This window comes from Lemur catta, chromosome 11, assembly GCF_020740605.2.
Source record: "Lemur catta isolate mLemCat1 chromosome 11, mLemCat1.pri, whole genome shotgun sequence".
NCBI lineage: Eukaryota > Metazoa > Chordata > Mammalia > Primates > Lemuridae > Lemur > Lemur catta.
Window position 1 is genome coordinate 73,899,228 of NC_059138.1, and position 14,983 is coordinate 73,914,210.

A 14,983-nucleotide genomic window follows, 5' to 3' on the forward strand; every position below is an offset into this window, starting at 1 on the left:
TAAGCAGTCTCAGGTTCTCTTTGCTGTCTAGGTGATAAGGGGTTAAGCGCTACAGACAAGTCTAAAGCTCATTCTAACAGACTGAGGTTGAGAAAGTGGTAGACTGAGGTCAGGGGATTAATGAAGCAAAACTTGTAGGAGACTGTGGCCTTGGTGCTCAGACGAGGTCTTCAGCAGAAGTTTTTATGGCAACTCTTAAATCTTGATGACAGTCACTAATCTTCGAGGAGACTATTTCTCTGCTGCTATTCTTGCATTGGCATATATTCTCTGGGAAGTATTAATACTTGGAAGTGATTTTTAAATGATACTCTATATTATAGAAAATGGTGATAAAAGGACCTAGAATGGTATTGATATATAGTAGATTCTCCCTACATGTAAGTAACTATTATTGTTTCACTAGTATTTGTAATGATGAACCAGGGCATCTTCAAAGAGGGACTAAAATATGAATAGTGTTATCCCTCAGGAGTGGGTGTTCATAGCATTTCCCCCAGATTCTAAAAGTGTAATACATGCATAATATAAAAAAATTCTAAATGATAGAAATAAATATATTGATAATTGCTTATTTCTGATGATAAAATTATGTGTTTTCCAGGAGAGAGTGTTCTTCTTTGTTACTAGTCAAGGGACTTCTAGTTTTTTATGAATTTGCTTCTTACCTCCAAAATTTGAGTCTCAATCTTAATTAAGCAGGTCTTCTGGGTAGCTAGAACAACTTAGAAACTTTAAAACAGGTCTTGGTTGGTAGGTGGCTTATAAAATCCATGACATGGCAGTTGTTTTAAATGCACTCCATGGTGTGAATTCTAAAAAAAAAAAAAAAAACAATATAGAATGGTTCTGGAGGTCTTCTCTTTGAGGTACTGAGTATATAAACTGTTGAATATCTGAAAGACTGTTATAATTTTGTTTAAAATTTACTATGTTAGTATCCATTGATCAGTAGACCTTAATTTTCTTCATAATAGAAGAAATTTATTGCATTTTTATTATCCATTCAATAATTGACAAATATTAATATTAAAACTGAATTAAATGTTTACAATAATTAAATGTTTATAGATAAAATCTTTTCATCTTTTATCACGTTGACTTTTATCACTATAAAATGCCACTAGAGGGAAAACTCTAGTAATTAAAACGGGGCTGGGCAAGGTGGCCCAGGCCTATAATCCCAGCACTTTGGGAGGCTAAGGCAGGAGGATCACTTGAGGCCAGGAGTTCGAGATCAGCCTGAGCTGAACATAGTGAGACCCCATTTCTACAAAAAATTTTTTTTTAAATTAGCCAGATGTGGTGGCTTACAAATGTAGTCCTAGTTACTCAGGATGTAGAGGTGGGAGGATTGCTTGAGCCCAGGAGTTTGAGATTACAGTGAACTATGATTGTACTACTGCACTCAAGCCTGGGTGACAGAGTGAGACCCTGTCTGTGAACAAATGAAAACTAATTAAACTGAATGCTGATAATTAAAACTTTAATTTTATAAATTAAAAGAATTGATGTGTTAAGATTATCCAAACAAGTTGGTTTAAATTATGTTTGTTTTTAAGGTTATTTTATATAATTGGCTGCTGAAAGGAATGAACTTGGATTACAAAGTAGGTTAAAATTAAAATCAGATATTATTTATAAATTGAGAAATGATAAATTACAGATTGTATTTTCCCTAGGTTATTGTGGTATATGTTTCATTATTAATGTACATCTTAGATTTAGAAAGTAATTTTATTTTATTATTAAGGATAACTTACATTCATTTCTAGTTCAACTTTAAGTGTGGATTTTTCTCCTTTTTCTTGTAAAAGGCTCATGATTGCACAGTTTACTAGTGGTAGAGGCTGGCAGTCTGGCTCCAGTTAGTGCTCTTAACCACTATTCCATACTTCTACCTCTGAGGGCGAAGATGTGAGCTGATCTGTTGATCTTTTTTTTCAAAACACCTTTATTGAGATACAATTTAAATATCGCAAAGGTTACCAGTTTAAAGTGGTTTACCAGTTTAAAGTTTACCAGTTTAAAGTTCAATGGATTTTAGTATATTTACAGGATTATGCAACCATGGCTATCATCTAATTTTAAAACATATTTATCAACCCAAAAATAAAGCTTGTACCTACTTGCGGTCTCTGTCCATTTTCCTCCCCATCCTTTCCTGCAGTCCCAGATACTCACTAATCTAACTTTCTGTCTGTATGGGTTTGTGTAGTTTGGACATTTCACATGAATGGAATCATACAGGATGTGGCCTATTGTGACTGGCATATTTCTCTTAGCATATGTTTTCAAAGTTTATCCATGTGTAATATATATCAGTAGTTCATTCTATTTTTGCCAAATAATATTCCATTGTATTGATGAGTGTTTTTTAACCCCCATCTTTACATTTATTAAAGATTTGTGTAAAAATTAGCAGTTTGTATATTCATTGTTTTCTTATTTATATTTTGGAGTGCTTAATATAATATTTGGAAATTAAAAGATTGAAAACTGAGGCTCAAAGAACCAATGATTTTGAATCTTGTTTTTAGAATAGGACTAAAAGGAGCTGTGACTCTGTTAAGTTTTTCTTTTCCTTTCCTTTTTTTTTTTTTCTTGAGACAGAGTCTCGCTCTGTTGCCCAGGCTAGAGTGCCCTGGCGTCAGCCTAGCTCACAGCAGCCTCAAACTCTTGGGCTGAAGTGATCCTCCTGCTTCTGCCTCCCAAGTAGCTGGGACTACAGGCATGCGCCACCATGCCCGGCTAATTTTTTCTGTATATGTTTTTAGTTGTCCATATAATTTCTTCCTATTTTTAGTAGAGACAGGGTCTCGTTCTTGCTCAGGCTGATCTCTAATTCCTGACCTCCAGCGATCCTCCTGCCTTGGCCTCCCAGAGTGCTAGGATTACAGGGGTGAGCCACCGCACCCGGCCTTTTAAGTTTTTCAGTTAGCTTATTTAGTTTATAATTTTTTGGGCCCTAAATTATAAATTGAGTTCTTTGCATATAATAAACTATATTCTTAAATTGAATGATGATAATACAAGGTTGATACAATGTACTTCAAGGTACTTTTCAACTATATTATATTTAAAGATACTAAAACAATATAAGGGAGCATGTTACAAACTGTTGTATATATTCATGTTGTTTTGGTTCTTAAATTTCACAAACTGGGTAGGAGACATCACCAGGTATTTGGGGGAGGTATCACCAGCATAGGAGTGAGAATCTGAAAGATCTTTTATAGTGTCTTTGGCTCGTGTGTAACGCTTCAACTCTATTTTTTTGACTTTCTCTTCTCTAAAACTTAAAGATATTTTGTGTTGTTGTATAGTGACAACATGTACTGCAAAGAATAACTTGCTATCATATAGAGTTTCCCTTTTTATTCTCATTGAAGTTACTTTCAAAAGATAGTCACCTAGTTTTTCTGGATTCAAGTTTTCTCATCTATAAAAGGCATCTAGTTAAGGAGTGGCAGAGCTGAGAACCTGAAAACCCAAGCGAGATTTTCTTGTTACTTCATTACAGTGGCTTATAATAACAGGTGCAAATATGATAGATCTCTTCGTTCAAGTATTTGTTGAATAATTAACAATGGGTTTTGTGGCTTGTGGCACTCTCATCAGCTTTTATTGTAGTTGAAAGAAGGGTCTGAAGATGACATTTTATTTTTGGTATGGAATTTAATAGTCTTGAAAAGACTATAGGACCTTGGAGGTTGTACAAAATTTAAAATATATATTTTAAAACTATCATTCTTGGGCAGTGCTGGTTTACTATATGTGAGCCATTTAAAATATTTATTTTTTATGTATCTTTAATGTTTTCCTGTGTTCTTCCAGTCGTTTTAAGAAGTAAGAAAGAGCATTAGTTTGCATTTTGTCATTTTCTAAATTTTGTGGGTATTCTGGCTTTTAAGGGGATAAAAGTATCAGTTTGTAGTTTGAATCAGAACATTTTGTATTATTAAAATTCAGCAATATTTGTCTTCTAGCAATTATATAACTATGCCGCATTGCCCATTTTACTTATTCTTTATCATATTTTGATTGAAAACAAGAAAAAATTAATATTGTGCTTAATAGCTTTAAAATTATCCACATTTTCTGGAGGTTGGCTTACATTTATTTAAGATTCTTCTGATCAGATATCATTGTAATAGAAAAATCAACCTAACTATTCCTACAAAGGTTTTGGGAAGCCTTTAATATCTTGCTTCATTGAAGCTAAGAAGCCATGGTAAGGCATCCTATTATTTTATCATCATTAAGAAAAAAATGCTGCCAAGTAAACTAAGTCATATCATTGATTGTAAGACACATCCCCATTTCAGAAATGATAAACTGTGAGAAAAAATCAGCATATAGTTTTATTTAATATCTTTTTGGGTATTATTCATTAAAGTGGTATTTTAATTTGTAGAAGGAATTTTTCTTATTGGAATATACTAGGACACATAGTTGTTTGGATGAAATTCATTTATAATACAATTGAAGGATTATATGTGTTAAAAGTATAAAGTTTATTATTTTAGATTTCAGGGAACTTAAGTCAAATGGAGTTCTTTTTGACAAATGGAACGTTATTTTGGTGGCTTTGTAAGATGTCAGCTTGGCTAAGCCAAACTTACATTTTCCAGAATTCCATTCTAGCTTGTGTAGGGTGGGCCGTAAGAGAGATTCTTGTTTAAGATTTGAAGGCAGAAGTGACGCATTAGCCATTTTTTAGTGTATACAAGTTGTGGCCTCTCTTTTGGCTCATCTTGTTGGCATGATGTAGCAGCCAGGCTGCAGTTACTCTACCTTCTATTATATCCTCCTTCGGTTTCTCCATCTTTTGGGCAAGGTGTGTCAGGAAAGACCCCAGCATGTTCAGAACAGTTTAAAACCATCAAGGTCAGAATAAGAACCAACAGGTTTCAGTCTGTTCTGTTGGACTTCAGCTGGTGATTGTGGATCCTTTCTTCTTCTTGCTCTTTCTACTGCATAAACGTTTTCCTTTGCTGATTGCTTATCTTACATAGACTGGTTCTAGCTTCTACAGATACGCAAGGTCAGATCCCTTAATGTGTGTGTGTGTGTGTGTGTTTGTCTTTTTCTCCCCTTCTCTCTCTCCTTTAGTGTTCTGCTTGTCTAATTGAGTGCTGCCTGATAAATTTACCTTGATACGTAATTCATGGGAGGTCCTGTGCAGCTTCAAATTTGAAATTCTAGTAATGCAAATTAACATTTAAGAAATTGCATTAAACATTTCCCCATTCAAAATGGTTGTAGTATCTTTTTGGAGTGCTTAGGTACTCTTTAGTGTATTGTAAGTAATTTTAAGTATTCTTATGAAGAATTAACCCACTAAAATGCATAGATCTATGTTTTTATCTGGTATTATTTTCCTTCTACCTGAAAGAACTTCCTTTAACATTTTTGTAGCTCAGATCTTCTGGTGACAAATCCTTTCAGCTTTTGTATGTCTGAAAAATTCTTTTAGTTTTAGAAATATTTTTGTTGGGTATATAATTCTAGATTGACAGTTTATTGTCTGAATGTTTTAAAGATGTGCCTCTGTGGCTCTTCTCACATTTGTTTTTTTTTGTTGTTGTTGTTGTTTTTTTTTTTTTTTTTTTTTTTAGTCTGAGTCTCACTCTGTTGCCTGGGCTAGAGTGCTGTGATGTCAGCCTAACTCACAGCAACCTCAAACTCTTAGGCTCAAGTGATCCTTCTGCCTCAGTCTCCCGAGTAGCTGGTATTACAGGCATGCGCTACCATGCCCAGCTAATTTTTTCTATATATTTTCAGTTGTCCAGCTAATTTCTTTCTATTTTTAGTAGAGATGGGGTCTCGCTCTTGCTCAGGCTGGTCTCGAACTCCTGACCTCGAGCGATCCTCCCCCCTCGGCCTCCCAGAGTGCTAGGATTACAGGCGTGAGCCACCGTGCCCTGGTCTCACATTTGTTTTTTGATGAGACGTTCAATGTCACTGGTATTTTTTTTCATCTGTATTTAATGTGTGTTTTTTTTTCCCTCTTACTACTGTTAAGATTTTATCAATTTAAGCAATTGGATTATGTTGTACCTTCCTATTATTTGCTTTTTTTTTATATTTGGGGTTCATTGACCTTTTTATATCTGTGGGGTTATGGTTTTCATCAAATTTTGAAAAATTTTGGCCATTATTTCTTCAGCTGTTTTTTCTGTCTTTCCTTTTCTTCAGTAACTCCAAGTACAGATACGTTTTGTTGCTTGAAGTTGTCCCAGAGCTCACTGGTGCTCTTCATTTTTTTATTTAGTTCCTTTCTTTCTCTGTTGCATTTTGGATAGTTAATTTTTATGTCTCAAGTTCCCTAATCTTTTCTTGTGCAATGTTTAGTTCCATCCATTATATTTTTTATCTCAGATGTTGTTTTTCACTCCTAGAAGTTCAATTTGAGTCTTTTTCATATCTTCCATGTCTCTATGTATACTATATTCAATCTTTCCTCTAGTTTCTTGAACATATGGAATACACATGTTTAAATGTCTTTTGTCCACTAACTTGATCATCTGGGCCATTTCTGATTCAGTTTCGCATGATTGACTTTTGTCCTCATTATAGGTTGCATTTTTCTGCCTCTATGCATGCCTCGTAATTTTTGATTGGATGCTAAATATTGTGAATTTTACCTTGTTGAGTGTTGAATATGTTTTGTATTCCTAAAAATATTCTTGAGCTTTGTTCTGGGATGCAGTTTGTTTACTTGGAAACTCTTTGATCTTTGTTTGGCGGGACCAGACCAGCATTTAGTTTAGGGTTAATCTCTCTCCACTACTGAGGAAAGACCCTTCTTTCAATTAGAGAATACTCAAAGTTGCTCTCCCATGAATTATGAGGTTTTCCACTCTGGCTGGTGGGAACAGCCACTATTCCTGGCCCTTTTTGAGTTGCAGGCACTGTTCCCTGAAATCCTTTTTGGGTGATTGTTTCTACAGCCTGGGTTAATTTCCTTGCATGCATATGCTGATCAGTAATCAACTTAAAACTTGAAAAAGGGACTCCCGACAGACTCTGGAGCTCTTTTTTTCTTCTTTTTTTGTTTTTTAAACATAACTCTCCTTTCTGTGGTACTCTGTCCTGCAAACCCTGTTCTCCTTGGCTTTTCTGGACTCTGTTACTTCTCCATAACTAAAGGAAACCACTGGCTCTCCCTGAGTTTGCCTTCCTGCGCTGTGACCTTGAAAGTCTCTAGATAGTAACAAGCTGGAGCAATTGTAGGGTTGGCTTCAGTTCTTTCTTTCACAAATCACTTACCTTTTTTTCCTAATGTTCAATGGCTTAAGAGCTGTTCCTTCATATATTTTGTCTAGTTTTTTTAGTTATTTCAAGTGATAGAGTTAATCTGGTCTTTGTTACTCCATCTTGGTATTATTTAAATTTCATTTAATTATGTGTTTAGAGTCAGCATCAGGAAGGTGTTTATTTGGAGGAGGCAAGATATTCTTGCTCAGATGATTTGAATTATCTGGTATTCTAGGTACCAAAGTTTAAAAGCCTGGATGGTTTTTCTGCATGTATATGGCATTATATTTTTTTTTTTTTTTTTTTTGAGACAGAGTCTCGCTCTGTTGCCCGGGCTAGAGTGAGTGCCGTGGCATCAGCCTGGCTCACAGCAACCTCAGACTCCTGGGCTTAAGCGATCCTACTGCCTCAGCCTCCCGAGTAGCTGGGACTACAGGCATGCGCCACCATGCCCGGCTAATTTTTTGTATATATATTTTTAGTTGGCCAGATAATTTCTTTCTATCTTTAGTAGAGACGGGGTCTCACTCTTGCTCAGGCTGGTCTCGAACTCCTGACCTTGAGCAATCCACCCGCCTCAGCCTCCCAGAGCTAGGATTACAGGCGTGAGCCACCGCGCCCGGCCGGCATTATATTTTTATTAGTTCTTTATTCCAGTGGTACTCAAAGTAGCTGATTTACAAACTTTGTTACTGGTATTGAAATGAGAAACATACGCCAGAATGTATGTTAATGCATAGCTTCTGTTATTGAGAAAGTACTGTTATGAAAAGTTGTTAGGTGAACCCAACAATGTGCTTAGTGATGAGTTGATTTACATTTTGTTCAAGCTCCTTATACGTTCTGATAACAAACTGTTGATGGCTTGGTACTGGTCCCTGGTCATACTTCTGAATAGTCTGCTTTTGCTTTATACTACTTTGTTTAAATTAACAAACGTGGACTTTCTTTATTTAAAATGCATTTTAATTGGGCTCAAGAATACAGATTTTTTCCAAAAGATTGTATTCAAGATTACTCAGTTGCAGGTATAAAAGAAAGCAAGCATTCAAAGCCATAATCTATATTAATCTCAATTATCTTGGGTTTTTTTTTTTTTTAAAGTATACGATTGGGTGGTTTTTAGTATCTTACAGAGTTGTGCCAGCATCACTACAGTCTAATTTTAGGATATTTTCATCATTCCCAAAAGAAATCTTCAGCTTATTAACAGTCTCTCCTTTACATCCCTGCCTGCAGCCTCAGGGAACCACTAATCTACTTTCTGTCTCTTTATAATTGCCTTTTCTGGACATTTTATATAAATAGGATTGTATAAAATGTCTTTTGTGTCTGACTTCTTTCACTTAGCATAATGATTTTGAGGTTCATCCATGTTTTAGCATGAATCAGTTCTTTGTTTCTTTTTATTGCTTAATAGTATTCCCTGTCTTGATTTTTTTTTTTTTTTTTTTTTTTTTTTGAGACAGAGTCTCGCTTTGTTGCCCGGGCTAGAGTGAGTGCCGTGGCGTAAGCCTAGCTCACAGCAACCTCAAACTCCTGGGCTTAAGCGATCCTACTGCCTCAGCCTCCCGAGTAGCTGGGACTACAGGCATGTGCCACCATGCCCAGCTAATTTTTTCTATATAGATTTTTAGCTGTCCAAATCATTTCTTTCTATTTTTGGTAGAGACGGGGGTCTCACTCTTGCTCAGGCTGGTCTCGAACTCCTGACCTCGAGCAATCCACTCGCCTCGGCCTCCCAGAGTGCTAGGATTACAGGCGTGAGCCACCGCGCCCGGCCCCTGTCTTGATTTTTGAGGCAAATCTTTTTCTGAAAAAAATTTTTTACTGTATTTGAGATCTTCTACGTTTTATTTGTTGCCCTTCAAATTGGCTGTTTTCAGATTAAGTCTACTTATGTCATAGCAGTGTTTGAATTAGCTTTGTAATTTCCATATTTTTTGGTTTACTTTTAGTTGCTACATTTTCTGTTCATGAATCAGACATTTCAAGTAATTTAAAATAGCTGAATTTGAGTGTTCAGTAGTACATATTTTACACGTTATTACATAGCACATTTAATTTTTTTCTTAATGCACTATATGGATATAAGTCACTTAAGTACTAGTTAGGAATTAATAGTGAATTAGAGTGAAGACAGCATCTCAACAGTGGAGAACAAAGTTTTTTAAAAAAATGTAACGGTCTATGTTGTGAGTCATTGAAGTCTATGGGGCAGATTTGCTTCACGTGATTATTCAGGGGCCTAGTTACCTTTTATATCACTGCACTGCCACCTGGGACTCCTGGAGAATTTACAACTTCGTGGTAGAAACTTGGTCGTTATCCTGGTTTCAGTTGGCTGAAAAGGGGAAAGCGATCTTAGACAAGGCATGTTCAATAATTTTAGTTAAGACGTGGAGGTGATATGTATCACTTCAATTATATTCCATTGATGTGACATTTATTGAAATGAGACATTTATATTTCATTGATGACTAACTACAAGAGAAGCTGACTAACTACAGTTTAGCTGAGCAACAGTATGTATTACTGTGGCCAATAGATTGTAATTTGGCAGACAACCAGCAGTCTCTGCCACACCACCAATGAAGTAGTCTTTGAATTTTGCAGTTTTTGAGTGAGATCTAGGAAATATCTTTGATAGTATCTTATAACTTAATCTATTTATTAATGCTAGACTAGTATTAAGAAAGATCATATCAAATCTAGATAAAAATAAAATTATCAAAATTTCAGTACTTTATTAAAATTAAATGTTCCATTATTATTTTAGAAAATTTTTTGTTTGAGAATGTTGGTAAGTTTAAATCATTCTTAGTTCTACCATTTACTAGCTGTGTAACCTTTGGTAAACTGCTTAACTTTTCTGTGGCTCGGTTTTCTCATATGTAAATGAGCATGGTAATTCTAATTCTTAGGCCCACGTGTAGATCAAATGAGACTACATAAAGCACATAGTATAGCATCTCCTATGTAGTAGAATATTTGGCTGGGTTACTTTATGTGAATTAAGGAGAGTTACAAATAATGCATAATGTTTGTTACTTGGCAGAATGGTAATTTTCTATTTTTGTTGTTGGGTGGGTATTATTTGTGGGAAACTTTAAAAGTATTGTTTAATAAAAATAATTTGTCCTAATTTGCCAGATCCTTTGTTTTATAGCTTTCCATAACAAAGCACCTCCATATATACATTGTTACATTTGAGTCTCATAATTTTATGAACTAGGTGGAAAAGGCCTTTTTTTGGAGGCAGGGTCTTATTCCGGGGATGAGGGCAGTGGTATGATCATAGCTCACTGCAACCTCAAATTCCTGGACTCAAGTGATCTTCTTGCCTCAGCCTCCCGAGTAGCTGGGACTATAGGCGTACACCACCATGCCAGCTAATTTTTCTGTTTTTTGTAGAGACGGGTTCTCACTACTTTTGCTCATGCTGATCTCTAATTTTTAAACATTTAAATTATCTGCTTAGAGTAGAATATTTTATTTTGAATAGAAATACGTTTAATCTGTTGTATTTACTACCTCTTATATTGATTTTATTATCTTTGAATATTTGTTTCGGTCTGAGTCATACTGGCAAGAACATTTATTTTAGTGCTTTAATGGCTAGAAGAAGTGGGTGTTAACTTTGATAGTGTCATGATACCCATTTTGTCATTGGGATAACATTGAAAAATGAGATGTGAAAAAGAAAAATTAAAAAATTTTTTCTTATTTTTGTTGCCTGCCCTCTGGTGGAGAAGTTAGCAAAATCAATCAGGGTACACGAAAAGTCTGAGGGGGGGCAGGAAATACATATAAATTAATAATTGATTAATTTAGCATGTGAAAATTCATTTTGTTGAATTAAGCTTTCATTTTTAAGAAGTGTAGATACATATAGTTGTACATATTTATGGGGCTACATGTTGAAAATTTAAATATGTTAGAATTTCAGGTTTATTTTGTAGTCATAGCTTATAAATTTTGGAGGGGACAAATACAGGAATAAAACTTTAAGAATACATAGTGTTAAAGGTACACAAATTTGCCTTACTGATTGTGTTTCTGTTTCTCAAAATACCTTGTTTCTCAGGGTCTTACTGAAGTATCACAGACCTTAAAAATGGAAAATGAAGAGTTTAAGAAGAGATACAGTGATGCTACATCCAAAGCTCTCCAGCTTGAGGAAGATATTGTGTCAGTGACACATAAAGCAATTGAAAAAGAAACTGAATTAGACAGGTATTTCTGATGCTTTTTAAAAATAACTTTGATGTTTTAACAGTTTTTTTTCCTATATTAATGTTACTTTATCTTAACTCAGTTTAAAAGACAAACTCAGGAAGGCACAACATGAAAGAGAACAACTTGAATGTCATTTGAAGACGGAAAAGGATGAGAAGGAACTTTATAAGGTAATTTATTCTTTCTATTTTATTTTTTTTATTTTTATTTTTTTTGAGACAGAGTCTCGCTGTGTTACCCGGGCTAGAGTGAGTGCTGTGGCGTCAGCCTAGCTCACAGCAACCTCAAAACTACTGGGCTTAAGCGATCCTACTGCCTCAGCCTCCTGAGTAGCTGGGACCACAGGCATGCGCCACCATGGCCGGCTAATTTTTTTCTATATATATTTTTTTAGTTGGCCAGATAATTTCTTTCTATTTTTAGTAGAGACGGGGTCTCGCTCTTGCTGGTCTCTAACTCCTGACCTCGAGCAATCCACCTGCCTCGGCCTCCCAGAGGGCTAGGATTACAGGCGTGAGCCACCGCGCCTGGCCTCTTTCTATTTTTATTATCTATTGCTTTGTAACAAATTACCCCAAAACTTAAGGGCTATGGGTCAGGAATTTGGGAGCACCTTAACTGAGTGGCTTTGGCTCCTGATGTCTAATGTAATTTCAGTGAAGATGTCAGCAAAGGCTGCGGTCACCTAAAGCTGCAGTCCCCAACCCCTGGGCCATGGACTGGTACTGGCCTGGTCTGTGGCCTGTTAGGATCCGGGCCACACAGCAGGAGGTGAGTGGCAGGCTAGTGATCGAAGCTTCATCTGTGTTTACGGCTGCTCCCCATCACTCGCATCACCGCCTGAGTTCCACCTCTTGTCAGATCAGCGCATGAGATTCTCACAAGAGTGGGAGAATGTAATGCCTGATGATATGAGGGTGGAGCTGAGGCAGTGATGCTAGCACTGGGGAGTGGCTGCAAATACAGATTATCATTAGCAGAGAGGTTTGACTGCACAGAGATCATAATAAATCAGTTGCTTGCAGACTCATATCAAAACCCTATCAGCGAGTGGCAAGTGACAATGTAATAATAATAAAGTGCACAATAAGTGTAATGTCGTTGAATCATCCTGAATCTACCCCCCCACCCCAGTCCATGGAAAAATTGTCCTCCATGAAACTGATCCCTGGTGCCAAAAAGGTTGGAGATCGCTGACCTAAAGGCTTGATTAGAACTGGAGGATCTGCTTTGACGATGGCTAACTTACATGGCTTTTGGCAGGAGACCTTTCATCTCTTTTCTCATAGTCTCTCCCAGAGGCTGCTTGAACATCCTCACAGCATGGCAGCCAACTTCTCTGAGAGTAAGTGATCCCAGAGAGAGCAAGGAGAAAGTCATAATCACATTGTGTATCACCCCTAAAAGTTAGTTTTTAGGAAATTAATTTGCTCCTATTTTAGATACTTAGCAGGTACTGTATAATAAGTCAAAGAGTTTTATTGGTAACAAGATACTTGTTTATCAGAATTTACATAAACAGATATTTTGTCCTTTTAAAACATACATATATGCCTTGGGGAGAGCATTAATTTATTTCACTGATGCTTATGTTTAGAGTTTGACTTTCAGAATGATCTTCAGAGACTGTCATTTTGCAAAAAAATCCTCACTGCTTATAAGTCTTCACCTTCTGAAATTTTTCTTTTTCAACCAATTCTGAAATAATTGGGTGCTTAACTTAGTTGTCAATAATACGGGTTCAAATGGAGACTTATTTTCTAAAGGCTCATAAGTATTTTCTGAAGGCATTTCCAGATGAGGAATTTCAAGAATACTGTTGAGTAAGTCAGCTTCATGTAAAGTCACTTTCATGAGCTGATGATTATGAAAATTAGGTAGTGTTTTAAAAGTGATGCTGCAGAGATGTTGGCTGTTGACAACTTCAGAGAATCAGGAGTTATATTCCATCCTTGTGAACAGGAATTAGTTCTTTAACATTCCATATGTTTAAAGAGTAAAATGTATAGAAAAGTAAAATGTATAAAATGTAAAAAGTATATTAATTCATTTCTTTCCAATACTCTTAACCAAAGCAAGATAATGCTTGAATAGTGGACACTAGTTGTCTGTCCTCTTTATAATTCCAGTTAATGGAATTTGATTTGTATATCTGTTAGGAGCAAATCAGGAGCTGCCAGAGTTCATGAGACAATCAATATAGTTGGGTTAGTCAGCACATGTGTTTATAGGCACATGGGAAGTAAATGATGTAGTATTAATACTTTTCACATGCAAAAAATTGAATTGCTTTAGATGTTGTTTTTGAATGTACCCCTTCTAGTTTTCCAGAATCTAGTTATGCCTTCATATTTAAATATGCCTATAATATAATTTGTTTCCCCAAAAGAGCAACCAAATCCATTTGTATTTTTAAAGAGAACCTGAAATCATTAAATCACAGGAAAAGACTGTAGAGACCAGGTATTACAGTTAGACCTTAGGATAATCTCTATGGAAAGTAAAAAAGCTTAGGAAAGCCATGTTTGCTCTTACTTGCTTAGCTAGTCATTTGGAAGAACCTGGGTCTCCTGACTCCTTGTGTAGTGTGTCTTTCCGTCCTTTGATTATTTTTGGGTTATAGATAATGGTATTTTAAATTTTGACTAATTTAGGCTATGGAATTAGAAAATGTATTCTTGACATTTTCAAACACTTTGTAGGTACATTTGAAGAATACAGAAATAGAAAATACCAAGCTTATGTCAGAGGTCCAGACTTTAAAGAATTTAGATGGGAACAAAGAAAGCATGATTACTCACTTCAAAGAAGAGATTGGCAGACTGCAGTTCTGTTTGACTGAAAAGGAAAATCTGCAAAGGACTTTTATGCTTACAACCTCAAGTAAAGTAAGTACTTTTACAATGTGTATGTGAAGATTGTAAAATATATCTCTATTAAATGTGTACAATATGATTATTTTTATTTTTAATCCCCCCAATCCTTTTTTTGAAAAAGTTCAAACCTACAAAAAAGTTGGAAGAACAGGACAGTGGATACCTGTGTACCCTAAAATATTTTACCATTCTTTGTTTTATCTCCCACATTTACATGCCTTTTTTTCTGAGCCATTTAAAAGTCATTCACAGGCATTATAATTCACTCAATACTGTAGCATGTCTCTCTTATGAACAAGTATATTCTTCTGTAAAACACTAATGTCATTATCACACCTAAGAATGTAGCACTGATAGAATCATATTCATTCTCATATATAGTTAGTTCACATTCAAATTATCCCGAATTCTTATGTTACCTCTAAAATTTTTTGTAGTAAAAGATCACACATTAATTTTTAAAAAATTTTTTACATTTAATTATGGGTACATAATATTATAGTTACATATATTTATATGGTACATGTGATATTTTGATACAGGCATATAATGTGTAATAATCAAATCTGGGTAATTGGGGTATTCACTTCAAGCATTTATCCTTC

The 14,983-nt window shown here is 35.4% G+C and overlaps 2 protein-coding genes across 5 annotated transcripts in view; one reads left to right on the forward strand and one right to left on the reverse strand.

Moving 5' to 3' along the window:
- Window positions 1–14,983, forward strand: part of TAX1BP1 (Tax1 binding protein 1) — an 89,706-nt gene that overhangs the window by 35,734 nt on the left and 38,989 nt on the right. For all 4 annotated transcript variants that reach the window (XM_045564802.1, XM_045564803.1, XM_045564804.1 and 1 more), the window contains exons 6-8: window positions 11,351–11,499; window positions 11,582–11,672; window positions 14,205–14,390. In XM_045564802.1, the coding sequence (XP_045420758.1) occupies window positions 11,351–11,499; window positions 11,582–11,672; window positions 14,205–14,390 (426 nt within the window). The remainder of the gene's footprint in view (window positions 1–11,350; window positions 11,500–11,581; window positions 11,673–14,204; window positions 14,391–14,983) is intronic.
- Window positions 698–14,983, reverse strand: part of JAZF1 (JAZF zinc finger 1) — a 383,233-nt gene continuing 368,947 nt past the window's right edge. Inside the window, exon 5 of the mRNA XM_045564807.1 lies at window positions 698–815. Within this exon, the coding sequence (XP_045420763.1) occupies window positions 735–815 (81 nt within the window). The 3' untranslated portion in view covers window positions 698–734. The remainder of the gene's footprint in view (window positions 816–14,983) is intronic.